Below are 20,532 nucleotides of genomic sequence, written 5' to 3'. Positions count from 1 at the left end.
ATCCTCAAACAGTCCGTAAGCTCAGACATTATATCCTGGTACTGGACATCATCCCAAGCAAAGCCAATCAGACCATCCAGGACTTCGGGTGCCCTAGAGAGACGTTGTACCAGTACATCCTTGTGCTTCTCCACAAAATGATAATCTATGACGAGAGAAGCTAGAGCCACTCAACCGCTCATTTAGCTGCACTTGATAGGGGAGGCAGGTTCATCTTTTGCTCCCGCAAGTTTTGCTGTTAAATAGGCTAAGCCTAGCTTGTATCGTCCCACACATTCACCCCACCGACACAGTAACAAAATACAGTACATGCCTTGACTGCACCCCTTTCTGGGGAGGCGGGGGAGTGCAGCCTCTTCCAGGACACCCTGGAATTAAAGTGGTCCTTCTTCTGGGCAACATGATCCTCTACAAGGAGAAAAGCCCAAATCGTTGATTGCCATCCTGATGGGCCCTCAAGAATTCAAACAGTTACTTAGCTGTGCTATGTAGGAGGGACACGTTCAAATCAAACGTGATTTTAAAGGGGTCTCTCTCCAACTGATACCCCTGTGACTGGCACACATTTTTGCTTTTGGATAGACTAAAAAAGCACCAGGCTACTGTGCGTTTTAGTCCTGCATTAGGCATAAAGCTAGTGGGTGACTTTTGGCCAGTCACTCTATCTCTGCCCCAGAAAGAAAGCAATGGCAAGTCACTTCTGAAAATGTAGTCAAGAAGACTGCAGGGTCTTGTCCAGGCAGTTGCCAAGAGTCAAGACCGACTTGAAGGCACAGCGTTTATTTATTTAAGCTCAGCTTATCAACACAGTGTGGTCTAGTCTTCTATTCTTGCAAGGCCAGCAGGACACCACTTTCCTCTTGAGGTATTTGAACATTTAGCTTCTTCTGAATCCCACCTTTCCCATGAAAGAACTAAGGGTATTAGTGGACCTCTTTGAGCACCAAGACAGCTTCTTACGTGGGCCCCCAATGTTGAGACAATTCAAGCACCACACTTCCCAGGCCACCAGAACTGAGGGAGGGTGGGAGAAAGCAAAGAAGAAGTACACTGAGCTGCTTCTCCCTCACCGTGGCTCCCACAGGGAGCCAGGGTCATCTGTGGCGGTGAGGGGGGTACTTAAGATGGCAACTGCAACCACATGATCAAAGCCCCCCTTTTCTTTACACGTGGGTGCACCTCCAAAGAAGAGGGAAAGCATGGCAGCCCCAAAGAGGCTGAAATAGGGAACTTCCTTCCCATCCAGTCTTTTTTTCATCTCTCTCTATTTGTGACCTCCCCAGCCCTCTGATCCCTTCTACTCCTTCTCCCCAACAGTGCATGATTCTAAAATTACCTACCCTGCTTTTCCAAATCTTCTAGCAACCCTTCCAGGTCCAAGTGATGTATCTTTTCTTCCAGTCTAGGAATACTAGGTCTCCAGATTCTTGGGCTAGGCGACTCACCTCTCCGATATATTTCAACTTCAAAGCACCGTCGTCCAAAAATCAATCCTCTGTGAGAGAAAAAATTGGGGGGGCAGAAAATAAGTAGAAAGTTTATTAGCTGAAATCTTGTGGCCCAGCGGCCCAGGGACCCCGTACCAAATGGTCCCCCCACTTGTTTTTCAGAGCATCCAGGAGCTCTGGTTCATGGCACAGCTTCCTTCAACCCCCAACACCCCATTTGTCATGCATGAGAAATGAGAGGTTTTGGCTCCCACGTTCCCCAAGCTGGGCACTGCCATACTTCGAAGAACACCAGGAATAGATACTGACTGTGGAGACTCCAGGGTGATGGTGGTTGAAATGGGACGCCGGTTCACGCCAACAAAACAGCTTGTAGAACACATGTACTTGTACCAAACAACGCTGCTTTTACGGGACTCCTGCAGAGGAAAGAGAAAATTACACATCAGCCTCCCCCCACTAAAGAGGGAAGCTTCAGATAGGCTTAGGTGGCCGTAGCAAAAAGTTAGGTGTGGACAGCAAAACATAGACCTTAACTGCAACCTGTGAGAGAATGTAACCAATTTGAAGATTAATATGTCTTAGCATGGAGCTCCTGAGCACAGTCAGAGTATAAACTGTAGTAGCAAATATTCAGCTAGTGAGTAGGCTTCAAGAGGACGCAGTTTCTTTGTTGTCTTAGGCCGGTGTTTCTTAAACGTTTTGTTCTCAGGAGCCCTTCCCACATTTAACATGATGGAGGACCCCAAAAGAGCTTTTGTTTGTGTGGGTTATATTTATCGTTATTTACCCTATTAAATTTTAAAATTGACCCATTTGTAGAATATTTATTTGTTGAATCATGTGAAAATAACAATATTGAACCCATTAGATATTAACATTTAATTAACAGACCAAATTACTCTGGTTTCCTGCCTGGGTAGACCAAACAAGCTCATCTTGAGAAGGGACAGAAAAATTTTAATTTGAGAAGTTTCCTCCTACAGATTTTTCTCCAACAAACCTCAACTACAGGTTTTTAAGAGCTGGAATTAATTTACATTCTCAGTAGAAAAAGAACACGACTGTGCAGAATAATTTTCAACGTTTCTTCACCAACTTGGGGGGATAATTTCTATACCCTCCATCCCAGACTGATACTAGAACCAGCTTATTGCTAGAGGATGCAAAATGGTGGCCAAGATGCTAATACATATAACAACATACTGATAAAAAGAGGAAGGCAGGCCAGCCAGCCAGCCACTGCTAGCCCGGCATTCCTTATCCTGTGAAACTTGAGGAATTTCTCCTCTCTCAAGACATTCAATGAAATATTTGCTGATTTCTCTTCCCATCGGAAAGGGTAAGAAAATGTGTGTTTATATATTTTTAGCATGAAGAATGACAGGAAGTTAAGAGGGTTTATAGTATGAGCGCTAGAATCAACCACATCTGATTCAAAATTTATTTTCGAAAATTGATCTTATTCAGCAATCCATTCTGATCAAACCGATTTGAGCATCTGAATCTAACCGTCAAATTGGATTTCTGAATCAATTAAAAAAAATCTGTTCCAAATTATTTCAGCTGATTTAAAGGCATGCAATTCAATTCATCAGTTGTTTCTATCTGGATCAAATCTCCAAATATTAATTTTGCATAGGCCTAGTTTGTGGAAAGAGAGCTGTGAGCTGAAGATCGGAATCATCAGGCACCCAAGAGCATATGGGTGTTTGTTTAAAGAATAGAAGAAAACAAGCGAACAATTCTCAAGGGCCCAAATGATCTTTCAAAATTTTCCAGTGTGTGCAACCTAATCCCTGGTTGGATTAGAATTTGGGAATACTGTAAGCAATAAAGTTGTGGAGTCCTTGGTGCTCTCTGAGTTTGGTTGTTGCTTGCAGACGTTTCATTACCGAACTAGGTAACATCATCAGGGTGAGGGAGTGTGGGGTTTGCTCCCTGTTTATACACAGTAGCTTGCCCTGCCAGTTTTGGTGGATGTGTGGTTTTCCCCCATATAATTTATTTCTTTTCTGTATGTAGAGCCAGACCCCTTCATTTAGGATGACTTAATTTTTTGCCATTTGATTAGAATTAAATAAATCATCACATCGACTTGATATTAAAAATCTAATGAAAGACGTTTTAACAAAAATAGGCATAACCTTGATGGGTTTTTTCCCATTGTTTTGCAAGTTGTTGCAAAACAGCTGTAATAAGCTGTAGGAGTCTGTCAGGGGGCTATTTTGTTGAGAAAATCAGACTCCCATGAGGCAGTATGAGAACAAAGGAGGAGGTAAACCGTTGCTGTAGGTGGAGAAGAGGCAGGATGAGGTTAGAGTTCATGGCTGGGGCTTTCTCCCCTATGGAGTAAAAGGCAGAAAGGGAATAAATTGAAACAGTTACTTAAGGAAGGAGAGTATAACACTCTATCAGTGCTAAATGTATTTTCTGTATTAACCATTTTGCTTTGGAGCTTGAACACTGACAATAAATTTGTTGACTGTTGGCAACCAAAAGGTCAGTTTTTGTTATTTTTATTGGATTTCCCAGATGGGGGTGGAGCTGACGGGTAGAAATTAAATGCATTGGAGCTCCTGAAAGCTGGATGGAGGTGTGGTGCCAGGTGCAGGAGCTGGGAAGGACTCAGTGGAACTTTTGCAAAACCCAGTTCCCAAAGCAGAATAGTCCCAGTTTTAATAGATGTACTGCATGTGGACAGGACATTGGATGGATAATTTTCTTGAATTACTTCAGGGGTAAGATAATTTTTCCAGTAAGTTCTCAACAGCAGGGCTCCCGGTTAGTGGTAACAATAAGATTCCAATCTTTCAAAAAAAAGCCCAACGGGATGAACTCCCCCATATCTGCTGTAGGAACTTGACAGAAGGCGTGGAAGCCATTGAGGCTTCAAAAGACTGGTGGAGAGGCAACTGAGCAATGAAAGCCAGGCATTCACACATACCCTTTTACTACTTTGTAACTACCTAAGTAAAGAAGATTGTGTTTCATCCATGAGAATTTCACCAACCTTTTCTTCCCTCTAAAGCAAAGGCTCTTTCATGAAACCAAATGAGGTCAAGAGGGGGGGAAATATAGAAGAAATTCTTGCCCAGCAGCCATCTTAAATAATGAACTTCGGAGAGGAACTTCTCTCAAACTCTTTTCCTCCTTCACCCTACAACTGCGAGTACCTGAAAAGGAACAGTAACACTGCATCGCTTGGTCTCTGAGTCAGAAAAATACTGGGCTCGGTTATTCCATTCCACCTGGATTAGGTGCTCCGGATGGGCCACATCTGTCAGAAGACAAAGTTGGGAGGAAGAGAAGAGAAAGTGATTGGTTTAGAGTGGGGACTTGGAGGACCTCGTTCTGTTCCAAGCTCATCTGGAAACATCTCCCCAGCTATGATTCTGCCCTGGAATTCACAGATGCATAATAAAAATTGGCTTCCAGCCCTGGAAGGATGGGCATTTGTATCATGAGGAATTGCCCCTAAGCCGACTGGTAGCTGGGGTTAAATAAAGAAGTTGCTCTGGACTGCCAGCATGCAGATGGATGATACTGTATTTCCCCCTGTCTACATGAAGGTTAAGATTAAGTGATCAAACAGCATGATGTTATTCTCAAGAGAAGGTGAATTCTCAGTGCCTGTATTTCAAACATCTTTATGTTTAATTAATATCACTATATCTAGAAAAATGAATGATTTTAATTATATATATATATATATTCATTCCTCCCCAAGATCCAGATGGCTGCACTTTTTGTCTCAGCTCTTCCAATGGTGGAAGGAGAATAATAATTAACATAAATGTATCATGTAATAAAGAATTGCCTTTGGTCTCTGTTCACACTACCTCATGTCCTCTTCCTCTGCCCCGTAATGGGAAAGGAAGGGCAGATCCCATTCCTCTCCTTGTTACTAGAAAGGGGAGGGGGAGAAATTAATTTAGTTCATATTAAAATAATAGTTCATATTAAAATATGAACATATCTAGTTTTGTGTTTCAGTCAGTTTGGTCTAGTGATTAAGGCACCGGGGTAGAAACCAGGGAGATGGAGAGTCCTAGTCCCACTTTAGGCATGAAAGCCGGCTGGGTGACTTTGGGCCAGTCCCTCTCTCTCAGCCCAACTCACCTCACAGGGTTGTTGTTCTGGGGAAAATAGGAGGAGGAAGGAGTATTAGGTATGTTCCCAGCCTTGAGTTCTTTATAAAAATAATAAAGGCAGGATAAAAAAAAATCTAAAAACAATGCACACTAAATGTAGCTGTCCTTTGAAATTCTTTATGTTGAATTTTGTGGGATGTGCAAATGTGTGGAAATTTTACAAACTGAATATATTAGACAAAACTGCAAAAAGAATGTTTTGGGAGAAACATGCAGAAAACCAGCATATGTTTCAGCAAACACTTTGAAAATCCTTCCCAAGTGCAATGAACCCAAAGGGACAAATTTGTAAAAATGGGAAATTGACAGATTCAATGATCACTTTCTAAAGGGGCTGCTGTAGGAGAAAACTTTCTCCCAAGTTTTGGGATCAAAATGGAAGCAGTAGGTTTCCAAGCTCAAACCGTCTCAACCTCCAGTTTAAGGAACGAAAAGTTCTGTTCTGGATGTCCTTTTGCAAAACTGTCTAAGCTGCATCCTATTTCCAAGCAGTCCAATGATTAAGCACATCATTTAGCCAAAACTCACCACCTCTGTCTCTTAGCAGTTGCTCATGAAGTGGGCAGCATCTCACTACCTCTGCTGCATCCTTGGGGTGCCTGAACACAGCCATGGCACGGATGATGGAGCCAGAAGGCAGTGGATGGGACACATGCATGAGGACTGGGAAGGCGATGCATCGGCGACAGTACACTGTGTTGAGTTTTTCTGAGAACTGAGTTGAGGGACAGGAGGTAAGAGAGAAAGAAGAGGAAGGTTAGTCTTATTTGTAAGAGTCCAAGCGGACAGATCTTCCTTGCTTCTGTGACAATCCAGCACCCTTGTCTACTGAGTATAGAACTAGCAGCCTGTTAGCCCTGTGAGGTAGTCCAGACAATAAGCACAACTGGGAGTACTAGCTCTATCTTTATTGTTCGGTTACATTAAATAGAACCTTGCACGACTGAAAGTGTGTTTCCCCTCCTTTACTTTTACTCTCCAGAAAATGACAGAGGGTGCCTTCTGAAACATTTCCCATGCCATCCCCCCTCCTGTGGGCTGAGACATCTTTTACCATCGGGTTGTCTACAGTAGTCTGCGGCTCTCCTCCTGTCTCTCAAGGTCATTCCCACAGACCATTACACAGCCAGATCCCTACACCTCTCTCTCCTCCCCAAAATCTTTACCAACCCCTTTCCTCCACAGTCTTCAGAGAGAGGATGACACAAATCAAACATGCTATGGACTAGCTTGTTGCCAAATGATGCTGGACTGATTTCAGGGGTGCAGGCTCCCACCTCCTAATGGTCACCAGCCAGCAACAAACCATCTGCCAGTCACTGCAGTGCCTAACTGGCAGGTGGTTTTGACCAATGGCTAGACCTGACAGCTGCTCAGCGGGCTTGTGCAGATGCAGAGTTTTGAAAGAATTCAAAGCCTGCTGTCTCCAACATCACCCGCACAAGCCTAGCCTGCTTTCAAAACTTGCCAGCCAGAATCGCACGCCCACTGAACAGTTGATCAATGGGCTTGGGAAGATGCTGGATTGGTCAGGAAGCTTGACTCACATGGGTTCAGCATTCTTTCCAAGTTCTGCACTACTGCACAGGTCAAGCTGTTTGCCAAAACCAGCCAGCTCCTGGAGCCACAGATCAGCTTGCAGTGGGATCTGGGAGATGGTGAGTTTGAAGGAGCTGATCTGCCCAGAGCTGTCTGTTTCAAACCCACTGGGCTCCTGGCCCCAGAGGTGAGGCTCTGGGATATTTTTATTTATCAAATTTTGCCACTGCCCATCTCCCCCCAGAAGAGGGACTCTGGGTGGTTTACAATAAAGCTAATAGTGGGTAGATGTAGTGGGGAGAGGAGAACCTGCAGAAAGGGAAAAAGAATCTTGCAGGTCTGGGCCAAATCAGAAGCAGCTTTTGCAAAAGTCTGGCCCTAAACCAACTCTTGCCAGTGTGGGTAGGTAATAGACCAGGACAGGGGAGACCTTTGCTAAAAAAAAAAAAGTGGCTAAAGATGAGTGCCCCTGTCTTCAGTTCTGCTAAGGCTTCAACTCTGACCAATCCAACAGGATCAAAAAAGGAGATGGGTGGAGTCCTTGTTGCTCTCTGAGACTTGTTTTCTTGCAGACATTTCATTGCCAGACTAAGCAACATCTTCAGTGCGAAGAGGGAGTAGGCCTTGCTTTAGGTTTATATACCATGGTTTCTCCAGCTTTTGTTGGTGGAGGTGTTGTTCTCTCCTTGTGGGTTCCTTGATTGGGCTGTTGTTTGCTGCTTGATTGACTGAGTTAATAGTTCCTTGATTAGGGTATATTGTGCTGTTTGATGGTTCATCTGGTGTTAATCCTGGTGTTGATTTTTGCATATCTTGGTGTTGATTGCTGGCAAGGAGGTGTTCTGGTCTTCTGGCTTTTCTATTGTCTCTCTTGAATGGTATGTAAATGTTGTTTACTTCTACGTGTCTGTTGATGGCTGCTTTGTCTGAGTGCCAGGCTTCCAGGAATTCTCTGGCGTTTTTGGATTTGGCTTGGTTTAGGATGCTCACAGTTTCCCAGTTGAAAATATGGTTGAGTCTGTCCATGTGTTGTGAGATCAAGGAGTTTTCATCATGTCTTCTGACTGCCAGTTGGTGTTTGTGGATGCGCTCTGCTAGTCTTCTGCCTGTCTGTCCTACACAGTGGTTGTTACAGTCCTTGCACTGTCTGTTGTAAATGACTCCTGTTTTTTCTTCTTGGACTACTGGGTCCTTTGGATTGCTTAAGACGTTTTAAAGGGTTTTTATTGGTTTGTGTGCTACAGTGATGCCGTGTGATTGTGACAGTCTGTTGGTAGTTTCTGAGATGTTTCTGATGTGTGGCAGTGTTATCCTTTTCATAGCTTCTGTCGGTTGGGTTGTAGTGGGTTGCCTGGCACTCAGACAAATCAGCCATCAACAGGCACAGAGGTAAACAACATTTACATACCATTCAAGAGAGACAATAGAAAAGCCAGAAGACCAGAACACCTCCTTGCCAGCAATCAACACCCAGATATGCAAAGATTAACACCAAGATTAACACCAGATGAACCATCAAACAGCACAATATACCCTAATCAAGGAACTATTAACTCAGGCAATCAACCAAGCAGCAAACAACAGCCCAATCAAGGAACTCCCAAGGAGAGAACAACACCCCAACACAAGCAGAGCAAGCCACGGTAGATCAACAGAGAGCAAGGCCCACTCCCTCTTTGCACTGAAGATGTTGCCCGGTCTGGCAATGAAACGTCTGCAAGAAAACAACAAGTCTCAGAGAGCACCACGGACTCCACAGTTCAACCCTGAGCTGCAAATATTTGCTTTGAAGGAGATGGGCATCCAGGCCTTCTCACAACCTTATATGAAATTGATGACTGCCAGCAATTTAGATCAACAAATATCCCCCCCCACCACCATTATAAAACTAGGTGAAAAGGAAAATGTGTCATTAACATGGTACCTTTCTATACCCAAAATTAGTTTTAAAAATCTTAATCTGGAGGAGGGCTGAGAAAGTGATGCAACTTTTATGACAACCCCCAAACAATGATTTAAGCATTTCTTAAAGGATAAAAGAAAAAGGTTGAAAACATGTTGTCTGTTTCTTCTGATTTAGTTATGCACATGCCTGTGACACAGATTCCTGGTCCTCCCATAATTCCCTCCCTCACTGTCAGCCCCACTAGGCCGACCAGACCAAAAAATCAACTCCATTGGAAGACTAGAACTGCTCTTTATTGAAATAGGCTACAATAAGAGAATCCGCAAGTCTGATTGGACTTCACCTCCCCTCCTTCTTATCCTTCAGTGAATCAGGGAAGTGCTTGCCTGAGCAGCTTCCAAACCTTACCTTGTTTCCCAGGACTTAAATAATGTCTCATCCCCTTTTGCCTAGGTAAGAGTTTTGTATTTCTGTCAAGGTCACCACCCTTAACCTCCGCACTCACATATTTCCCCAAAGTCCTTACCCAAGCACCAGAAGCTCTTGATAGTCCATCAAAACCCAGCTCAAAGCCAAACATGCCTGCATATTCTTCTGTGGAAGGGGAAATGGAAGTGGTGCTGGGATCTGGAATACGGACTGACGCTTCCCCCATGGAAACTTGAAGATCTGAATATGAATCTGATATTTGCCGCAAAACCTATGAAAAATGAAAACAAGAATTTAAGCACAATATTCCACACCTCTCTTCCCCTTACTTCCACCTAAAATATTATTGGAGAAATGCAATAACATTTAATTCTACTTCGAATATCGCCCTCAGTGAGTTAAGCTTGAGGCTCTGTGTCTGCCTTCTTCAACTTGGAGCACTCCAGCTGTGTCCCTGCTGGGTAGGGATTCTGGGAGCTGCAGCCTCAACCCATCTCAAGGATTCTAGGCTGGGAGAAGCAGGTACAGGCCAGGAGGGCCTCAGCTTGCAAACTGCAGTTGCTCCCCACATACGGATGTGGTTCTTTCATCAGAATTGGTCTGTAAATGACAGCTGGTCCGAGGGACAATGGAAAAAATCTGGGGCTTTATTATGGCAATGAGGGAACAGCATCAAATAAAGCTTGCATTCTTTTTCACTACACAGAGACTAAGTCTTTCACCAAAGACTGTATATTTTCTTTCACCAAAAAAATATACAACTACGTTTTGCACTAACATGAAGCACTTCCCCAGACACTACACTCAAGAATCGCAAAGAGGACACCAACCTAGGGGAAGTGGTAAAGGCTTGGGAGTAACCCAAGTTTATTTTGGTTCAGCAGGTCCCTCGAACTTTACTTCTGAGCCAGCTTGAGGTCATCCGCTTTAAGGGGCTCATGGAGGCACCAGGAACTGAGACTTGACTTCATAGAAAAACAGCCCACTTGACTGAGTGAAGTAGTTCTGCACCTTGGCATAGCGCAGTGTTTCTCAAAGGGTGGTCCAAGGACCCCTGGGGGTCTCCCAAGTCCCCCTCAGCAGTCTGGAAAATCAAAACTATTTGCCAGCCTATGTCAAAAAGTAATACAGTATTAAAATCCCATCAAACAATCATGAGAAGCAGTAGTGGTAGCGAATGCCTCAGTTTTAAGTTTTAATACAGTAAATATTGAACATACAATCCCTACCAACAAAAGCTCTTTTGGGGTCCTCTCTAATTTTTAAAAGTGGGAAGGGAGAGAAAAAAGTTTAAGAAACCCTGGACAGAGAATAGTCCAAAGCTGATTTGGGACCAAGGGACTCATGAAGATCGCTCTCTTATTCAGGCTGCTGGAAAAGCTCCATTTCAGAGTTTCAAAGCAAAAGCAAAATATGAAAGCTGGGGGCCTGATGAGTTATTTCAGCCCAAGATCCAGGTGGGGGGAAACATTGTGTTATCCCAGGAACTCTGGGTTCTTGAAAACCTGGTGTTGGAAGGAAATTTTACCAGGGTCTGATCTGAGGTGGGAATGAAGAAATGCAGGCAGTTGCTTGAACAGAGGTGATTGCTTTCTTGTCTGCGAGTGAGAGATATGGAGAAGTCAGCTGTCAGAGGTGGCCACACTTGTATCCCCCACCCCCACCACCTTATATAGGGACGTGGGTCTTTGGTTAGGAAAAAGGAGCGCGAAAGACAATGTCTGTCTAGCTAGATTGCGGTTAATGAGTTTCCCAGCAGGGCACTTTCCAAGAATTCTGAGCATAATTGATCCAAGGGCCGAGGCATTCCTGTGGTTGCGCCCCCTATTGTTTTGCATTTTTTTTACTCTTTGGTCAATCAGACTCTCTGCGGGGCTGTGGCGTTTGCCTGTCAAGTTTAAATTACTGTTATTCTGAGGGGAAGCTCCTTTTCCTTTACTTAGGCTAAGGTGAGGCCTCTCCACCTTTGTTTTCTTAGTTTCCTGACCTGATTGGCTTATGGGGAACTTGGTTAGATTATCAGGCGGTTCTGATCGGCTCATGCTCTTATTATTCTATCTGTGATCCGTTTATGTTTAAGTTGCTTCCCTTCTATTTTAACCTTAGTCTTTTGTTCTGGAGTTTCCAGCTTCTTACTTAGTTTGGGGAAATGTTTTTGATGGGAAGCAGCTATCAAGGGGGAAGATGTGGTTTGAAAATGGCAGTTTGGAAGGGAAGGGGGCGTTCTCGAATCCTTCCCACACTGGCATGCTTCGCCAATTAACACGCAAGGCAGAAATCTCATGTATAGCTTTATTCTGCAGAAGAAAGGGGACTTGTGACTTTAGTTCCACAAGAAGTGCTCAGAACTTGCAAATCAACACAAGTTTTATACACGTTTTGAACATGATACAATCATAGTACATGATTATTGGCAAACAATCATTATTCACACCCTTCGGTGGGCAAAACACTCCCCAAAGGTGGGCACTTCCACTGTTGCTGGGGCGAAATATGAGCTAGCTGTTATCGATCTCTTCCTACTGCATGCACAACTGACCACTTCCTCCTCCCTTCCTTTTCCACTCGTGGGGGGCTTCTTGCCTTTCTCTGCTTGCACCTGGCTGATAATGGATGCACCCAGGAAGCACTCCAGTCTTCCCTATTAGCCTTTGAAATGCTCAAAGTGAATGGGTTAGAGTGATTAGGGCAGCTGGTTTCTGCTGCCTTCTTCAAATTAACCCTAAAATCACCATTCCCTCAATTGGGAGAAGGCCAGTACAAAGAGCAAGGGGAGATCATTGTTCCTTAGGCTGGGCTGGACTGGACAGTGATCTTACCTCCCCAAGTCCAGCCGCCATCTCAGCCTTGTGGACTGCTCTTCAGACAGTGCGGAAAATCCTCTGAAGCTCCCACTGCAGGCGTCGCGATTCCTTTTGAGCACAAGAAAATCTCACTTCTAAAGAACTAAGAAAGAGAAAGTAGTTCCATCAACTGTTTTAAAACAGGTGGCATAAAAACTCCGCCCACAGTGCAGGCAGGAAAAATAAAGATGATTCATAACGGTGGAATGTAGTGGGAAGGGTTCTGAAGAAAAATGCCAAAGAAAAAACATTAAGCCACCGTGTTTCATATGTGCCTTATTTTTCACAGGCCCGGATTCCGTATGTCAAGTTCTCTCAGCCGGGTCCCTTCAGGATGTGTCTGTCGTGGCCCAGGACTCAGACCCTGCCTCTGAAGAAGCTGCTCCAGCTGAACCAGTGGAATGTCAGCCTCAGGAGACACCAAGCCAGGAATCACCTGAGGCTGATCAAACACAGGCACCATCGGAACAGCTGGAGCAGTCAGGTGGTGGCGCATGGCCCCCCCAGCCCTCAGACTCGGCAGGAGCGCAGAGCAGATGCTCAGCGAGGCTCCTTGCCAAGCAAGGGAGTAACTATCCCAATGAAAGACAGCTGGCCGCAGCCTGATGGAAGAGGTAGTCCTGACCCACCTTTCTCTGCTGGAAACAACTGTATGATCTCCTGCTCTGGAGTGTCATTCCTGTGTCTTCTGCTTGTGTAAAAAACCTGGCTTTGTTCTCTGGATCTCAGACTGGATTTTGATTTCTCTTCTGCGTGTTCCCGTTGAAAGCAAAACTAAACAGGCAAGCAAAACTAAACAGACTGTGAGGTGAGTTGGGCTGGGAGAGGAGGACTGGCCCAAGGTCCCCGAGCCGGCTTTCATGCCTAAAGTGGGACTAGAACTCACAGCCTCCTGGTTTCTAGCCCAGCACCTTAATCACTAGACCATTCTTCACCATTCACCATATCTTTACCATTTAATGCAAGAAGAGATCCAGGTTGCTCTACAAAAAGAGCTGCATTGGCTGGGCACTCCTTGGAGTTTTATCAAGTGATAGTTTTTATAAATTAGGTACATTAAAACAATGTGATCTTACCATCACTAGAGTACAGTTGGGCCATTCATCGCTTGTGCTGAAAATATTTCAATTTCTCACTGGTTTAGCCATGATTGATTCATCCAGAAAATTCCTGTGCTGCAGTGAGAAAGAGAACAATCCATCTAGCTGCTACCAATACATTAAGTTACTTTTGTCGTTCCTGAAACTTGCTGAATTCTCTACGCACACTTGCCACCGTGATATTTCTCCCTCACTCAACACGTAACTCTTCCACTTCATTTTCACCTCTGTTGTTGTTGAACAGAATTCTTAAACTCTTTTTCCCCCAGTCCTAAAGTACGATCCAGCACTGTTGTTAAAGACAAATCCACAAGGATCGACCCAGTTTTAGAAATAACACAAACAGTGCAAACAGTGAGTTTGCAACATAGTTCTCTCACTCCGTATCTGGCTTGTCCTTCATAATTAAGGCAAACGCGTCCAGCCTTGGACAGGAATGGCAACCTGGAGCCCACACGTATTACACCCACCCCCCATTCTGTGGGCTCAGAGCATCTTAGAGTGCCCCCCCCCTGAAAACTGCTTTTCCTTTTGCTGAAATAAGAGGCAAGTTGAGTGTGTTGTCTTGTAGAATGCTCAACCTTTCTCCCCAAAAAGGCTGAAAGTTGTCCCCCAGCCAACATCCCTGCCTTTTTTTAAGGGCCTCTTTTCTACAACGCGGTGCAGCCCTGCCAAAACAAAAGTTGCTGCCCGTTCTTATGCAAGGAGACGCATCTTGCTTGGCAGGTCTGGAGCTGTCCAGCAGAAAAGGCAGATGATGCCTGTGCAGGACTGCAGCTGCCACGGTGTCTTACTGATCAAAGCAGCAACGACGCCCCGACATAGTTCGGGCCGGCCTTTCCAGGACCAGCTTGCTTCGGAGGAGGACAAGAAAGAACTGGGGACTTAAGTAGCTTCTTCGAAAATAATTTTTATTTTACCAATGTACAAGTTGGGAATGATTTTTAAAAAAACATTTTATTGTAATTTTAAAGAACAGCAAAACCCCACTAAAAACAAAGAAAAAACGAGTTTTTAAAAATGGCAATATATGCCTGTCCAACAGATTTAATTTTTAAGTTCTATTACCAAAACAATTTTTAAAAAGTACAGCCCCCCAAGAATTAACATATTAAAATAATATAAATCACCTAAATATATTGCACATATATGTAATAACAAAACATCAAATTACCCATAAAATGGTGTATCCTTGTAAAATATTATAAATCTATGTCAGAGGGGAAAATATTTGGTCACTTTTTCGCTAAAAAAGTCTTTTTTACTTTTTCAAAAATTAAAAAATTACTGCACACTTTTTTGAATCCAGTCCTTGCTGTTCTTATTAGTAGTACCTTTCTGGTCTCTCAATATAATTTTCTTCACACATGTTCAATTCTCAAACATATGTGAATATAATGTATACTGTTGTCATGGGTTCTTTTTTAAACTGTACCCAATTAGCCTGACCCAGACTCAAAAGAGCCACAAAAGCACTGGACTCTGGATGGGCAGTTTTTTTTTATATGTCCCTATAAGGGAGATGTTTTATTTAAAAAAAAAGCCAAGACACAAAAGTGAAACATACAAACATATACGTGTGAGTCCATTCTATTGCTATTATCCTATACTCTATTTCGATTGCTACAATACAATTACAATTTTCTCTACACTATATTCTACTACTATTGATGATGTGAAAGGTGGAAGGTCCCCTGCGCAAGCACCAAGTCATGTCTGACCCTTTGGGGGCATGCCGCTTTTGTGATGTTTTCTTGGCAGACTATAGCAGGGTGGTTTGCCATTGCCTTCCCCAGTCGTCACCTTCCCCAGCAAGCCGGGTGCTCATTTTACCGACCTCGGAAGGATGGAAGGCTGAGTCGACCTGAGTCGGCTACCCGAGAGAGAATCCAGCTTCCCCTGGGATCGAACTCGGGTCGTGGGAAGAGTTTCGGTTGGAATACTGCCGCCTACCACCCTGCGCCCCACGAGGCTGCTTCTACTACTATTACTTCTATACTATTACTATACTATATACTACTAATACTAAGGAGCAATGTTTTCTTCTTACAGAGGCTGTTCTGTCTTTAATTCCTCTCTCTGGGATTTCTTCTACTTTTTTCTTCTCTGTTAATAGCCAGCATGTAAAACACTTGCACCTTCCCAGCTGTGCTGTGCTTTGCCTCTTCTTTTCCCTCTGGACCATCCAGTCCCTGTGAAGGAAAAAAACCCACTTTTCTTTGGCTGCTTTTCTGTTTGCTGCTGGTTGCAGAGCTCCTAAAAGATACGTATCTCCTCCCACCCCGGTTTCAGGCTTGCAGCTTTTATCAGCAACTCTGCCATGCTGACACTGGGGACAAGGCTCAGATAGGAGGGGAGAAAGGCAGCATGGGTGCCTGCAATTTTGCCAAGCAGCCTGCTCTTCCACAACTGTAGAAGTAAAGTCATATATTGGCCAATGAGAAATATAACAGGGAAGATATAACTTAGGTGCAGCGTAAGAGACTTAAAAGAGCAGAATAAAATTATACAGAATAGAATCAGAGAATTAAGAAAATGATTCCCTGTACAGGGAAATGGCAGCTGAAAGAAATGTTGTGACTCTCCTGGCAGTATGAGGAACACATGTCCTAAGGCAAAGGGATGTCTATTGATGGGCATATGAGTATCCTTAGATGAGCTGCTTTTTGCACTTGTGAAAGGCAGGAATATACAAACGAAGCCAGAATAGCAGCTTCCTCACTTGTAACTGCGGTTCTCCAAGTGTTCACCTGTGTAAACAACAAGTTTTTCTCCTCTGTGGACTCTGCGCCTCACACTTAGGAGTAGCTTGCTTACCTGGAAGGAGGGGAGTAGGTGCCTGATCATTGAAGAAGAGGCCATCTTGCTAAATGAGGCATCCTGTGTAATCTAAAATCCAATAGTAATGGCATATGCACACTGAGGGCTGCACTCAGGCTACAGCCATGCCCAAACCTGAAAAGGAATGCTGGCATCTAAGGTGGCTGAGGTAGTAGCAGGCGGGATCTGCTGTAAGAGGAAAAACTTTCTTTTGCTAAGGAGTACCAGTGAGATGGTAGCAGTGATCCACTCAGCATATTGCAATGGTGTAACCATACTGTAGGGCCAGCCTGGGGTAGTGGTTAAGGCATCAGGATAAAAACCGGGAGACTGTGAGTTCTAGTCCAGTCTTAGGCATGAACTCGGCTGGATGACCTTGGACCAGTCTCTCTCAGTCCTACCAAGGAGGAAATGGCAAACCACTTCCGAAAAATCTTGCCAGGAAAACTGCAGGGACTTGTCCAGGCAATGGCCAAGAGTCAAAAGCTGACTCGAAGGCGCGCACACACACACACACACACACAATGGTGAAACTGACACCCCTTTTTTCTTATTCCGTTAGCAAAGGAAGAGATCTTTGGCGCAAGAGAATTGTGCGTGTGGACCAAGTAGAATGCCAGAGCCCTGTGAGCGTCCACAGGATGCTCTAATTCAGTAGAAAAGGCTGGGTGAACAGCAACACTGTAAGTTCAGTGGAAGAGAGAGACTACCTTAGGAAGGAAGGTGCTATCTGATCTCAGAGCAACCTTCTTCCTGTGGACAGGAATAGAGAATTTGCCCTGAAGATACATAGTCCACCAGCTCTGTGAGCAGAAGGGACCGTTATCAGGAGGCCCATTTGCCTGCTATGGAAAATTAAGTTCGATAGAGTCTGATGCAGAATGCAGGGAAATGCACCCTGAGATACTTCTGATGAACTCCAGTGATAAAGGGAACCAGCAGGAAGGCAGGAAGGAGGAAACTGGTACAAGAAAAAAGGAAGGCTTCTTAAATGCCTGACCTGTTTCAGAATAGATGTTGAGTGTCCTCTGCTGCTGTGAAGGGATCGGTGGCAAGCAGATTCCACTGTGGAACTATGATTCGGTTTCCATTCACGTGTTGCAGTTCCTGAATATCTACCTTGTTCAAATCCGAAACGTGAATGGTGACAGGTGAATGTACAAATCTCAGAACTGGATGGTGAATTCTAGGAGGTAGGGAGAATGTGCTCCATTCCTGATTGTTGACATAAAAAACAACAGGGATAGTACTGAAGGCAATCTGAACTCTCCGGTTGTGAAGAACAGGATCAAAGGCCATTACGATATAGTAAATTGTAAGAGGTTCTAGTTAATTCATATGGTAAAAATGGAGGGAGAAAGTTCTGTTCGCTGGCAGATGACGGTGTGTGTGCCCCTCTGATCGCTGATGCACTGATAGTGAGAAGCACAGAAGGAGGCCTTCTTCAGCCTGTGTTCCACCGCAGAGACCGCCTCACTGCCTGGACCAGGAGTAGGCGTGAATATGGAATAGGCGTGGACGAAAAGAGCCGCTCCGCTAGATCTTTAGGTAGCATCTGACTAGTGGTGTTTTCATCCTGATCACAGCCGTGAGCACTAAGAATTTCTGAGTATGAAATACCAAGACAGAGGGATAGTCCTAATACCTGTTGCAAGTCACCATAGGGCTTGAGCCTTGTCTTGAACGAGGAATACTGTGAAATGGGGAATCCAAGGAGCCTTCCTAAACGGGAAGGATGCTGTTAAGTGCAATTTGGACTACGTGAGTTTGATGCAAAGCCGAGGCAATACAGTGAGTGGAATTGCTGCCAAACTGCAGAAGGTACTGTACTTGAATCATCCATTTCTTTAGGAGCTAAACAACCGTGAAACAAAGTGCAGAGTATACAGGGAGTGGCACAGAAGTCTTAACAACAGAGAGAGACCAAACCCTATGGCATGGCTTGTGCATATCATAAGTGGGATCAGACGTAATGGTTTCCCAAGCTTCAAGGTTGTGGGTGGGTCAAGCTCACTAGCAAAACCTCACCACAGGCTCAGAGACAATGCTTCTGTCTCTTTAAGAATTAAGGAGGAAACTTGATGTTTAGGATGATTAGGCCTTGACTGCTGTCTGAATCCAGGAGAGCCAGAATGGAAAGACGTATCTCTGATGACTTGCAAGACCAAGGAAGCATTAAGGCAGCGGCTGGTCTGGCTACAGTAGTACCCTAGCCTCTTTCTTGCTATGCTTCGCTCCTTGGGATACAGATATATTCTTCAGATTCAGCCTGGAACCATGGTATACATGCCGTTATCTACATCACTTGTTTTGAATGATTGTTTTATCTATTATGAATAGCAGCTTTTCATATATATCGTTTTAACTACAATAATAAAAGATGATGCAAACTAAACTAAAAAGAAGGAAAATAGAAAGAATAAAAAGTGCAAGAAAGCAAAAAACAAAGAGAGAGAAAAAAGAATGCGACTTCCCACCCTCATCACGACATGTAAATAATTGCACAATCTCTTCACCTCCTCTTGGTTAACAATTAACAGATATAAAACGCTTCATCCCATAACTCAATGATTAACTATAGGCAAATCCAATAAACAATGTCTTTTCCAACCCAGGTGTCAAAGTCCAAACAGAGCCCTAAAATAATCACGTTAGTCAACAAATATGAAACACACCATTCCATATCTCGACTCTTAACTGTAAGCAAATCTTTACCTGCATGGCCAATGTAAAGGGGAAAATCTGTAGTTTAGGATCTGTAGTTTTTCTCTCTCTCCAGAGACCAAGAGTGGCTGAGGTAAAACGCTCTTCAGGTCCCTGAACGGGCAGGAAACAGTGCTGGTATAAAACACGCTGCCCCCACTGCTAATCCCAGCCTTGCCGGAGTCGCATTTGCTGAGCGGTGATGTGAGGATGCCAGCCGTTATATGGAAGACGATTTTCTTCTTTTTTGGCTTGGGTGCCACACCTTTCCAGCACATCACCAGCCACCAAGGAAAACATTCACCCACCAGGGCATAGCCGCAGGAATGGGATGGCTCTGACTTCAGGATTCTGCCTGGTCTTCTGGCAAGCTGGTTTGTGTGCTCTTCCTCCCATGTCCCATTTGAGCATCTCTCAAGTTAAAATTGTGAGAAATAAGAAGCCCATGGGAAGACCCCAAAGTAGGAATAACTCCTCAGAAGAGGAAAAGAGAGCCTGCCGTGATTGTGCAGCTGGCTGGGTTCTGCAGGGTGCAGGAACTAAACCAACTGCTAGACAACCACTGCTCTTACTAGAGGAGTGGGGGACAAATGATTGAAATGGACAAATAAGCAACAACCACCACAAAACCAGTCCAACCTCCCTCATTTCCTGAATACATACTGCAAAGAGGAAAAAAGAGGTTGCCTCATCTGAACACATAGATCCCCACTGCTGTCGTTTCAGAATGCTGTTAGTGCAGAATTGCACAAATATATTTCCTTCCCAAATAAAATAATAGAGGCCTGGTTAATTCAGAGCTTTTTTTTTTAAAAGAGGAAATCCTCTTCTTCCTCAGCCGAAATAGTGGAAATCTCCTCTCCTCTCTTCTCTTGTTGGGAGTCTGGAGAGAAGGTAGGTTAAAAAATAGCAAAGGTGACAAGGAGGATAAGAACTCAGGAAAGTTTGTTTGTTTGTTTGTTTGTTTGTTTGTTCATTCATTCATTCATTCATTCATTCAATTTGTATAGCTGCTCATCTCAAACCAGTGACTCTGGGCAGCGAATAATTATAAAAACAAATGCTCATAGGTTAACTGCTGAGAAATAAATGTCTATAGCAGAAGCTGGTTAGTCCCAACAAATCTGTTCGCAGCTATAGCTTTGTCAGCAGGGATACTCTACAAGTAACGTCTTGTGGATCTTTTTCAGAAGAGCTAAAAGATTACAGTATATTGTAATCCTGGTATTCCTGGAATTTTCCAGTGCTTTGTGGCAGTAATGGAAAACCTATAACCAAAGTACTTTTCTAGTGAGGCCTTAGCAAAAAGGTGATTGGCCTTTTAGGCTGGAATTAAGGGGAGCCCATCGTTCAACATCTGCATGCATCCCATTTAGAGATACTAAACCAGGGGTTCTCCTTCATTAATCTACATGCATTTTTAAAAATTATGGGAAAATTAAGGAAGCGAAATAAATATTACTTCTCTATGCTAGAGATCTCATACAGATTCCAATATGGTTTCCAGTATTTTCCTAGATCAGAACGTGAACACCTTGCCAAACCCCTACTTCCTGTGCTATAATATTTTATTCCAGAGGAACCCCAAAG

General features: G+C 44.0%; 1 protein-coding gene across 1 annotated transcript; it reads right to left on the bottom strand.

The window, feature by feature from the left end:
* Positions 1–1,332: 1,332 nt before the first annotated feature.
* Positions 1,333–10,758, bottom strand: LOC134495767 (cellular tumor antigen p53-like). Its single transcript, XM_063301417.1, has 6 exons — positions 10,307–10,758; positions 9,574–9,747; positions 6,131–6,317; positions 4,625–4,728; positions 1,758–1,867; positions 1,333–1,495 (listed from the first exon to the last, which is right to left on the bottom strand). Exons 2-6 carry the CDS (start codon positions 9,700–9,702, stop codon positions 1,333–1,335), a joined length of 693 nt encoding a protein of 230 aa, XP_063157487.1. The 5' UTR covers positions 9,703–9,747; positions 10,307–10,758.
* Between the last annotated feature and the right edge of the window lie 9,774 nt (positions 10,759–20,532).

The sequence above is a fragment of the Candoia aspera genome, chromosome 4 (assembly GCF_035149785.1).
Source record: "Candoia aspera isolate rCanAsp1 chromosome 4, rCanAsp1.hap2, whole genome shotgun sequence".
NCBI lineage: Eukaryota > Metazoa > Chordata > Lepidosauria > Squamata > Boidae > Candoia > Candoia aspera.
The sequence above is the reverse complement of the archived record's forward strand: the minus strand, read 5'-3'. Positions and strand labels throughout refer to the sequence as shown.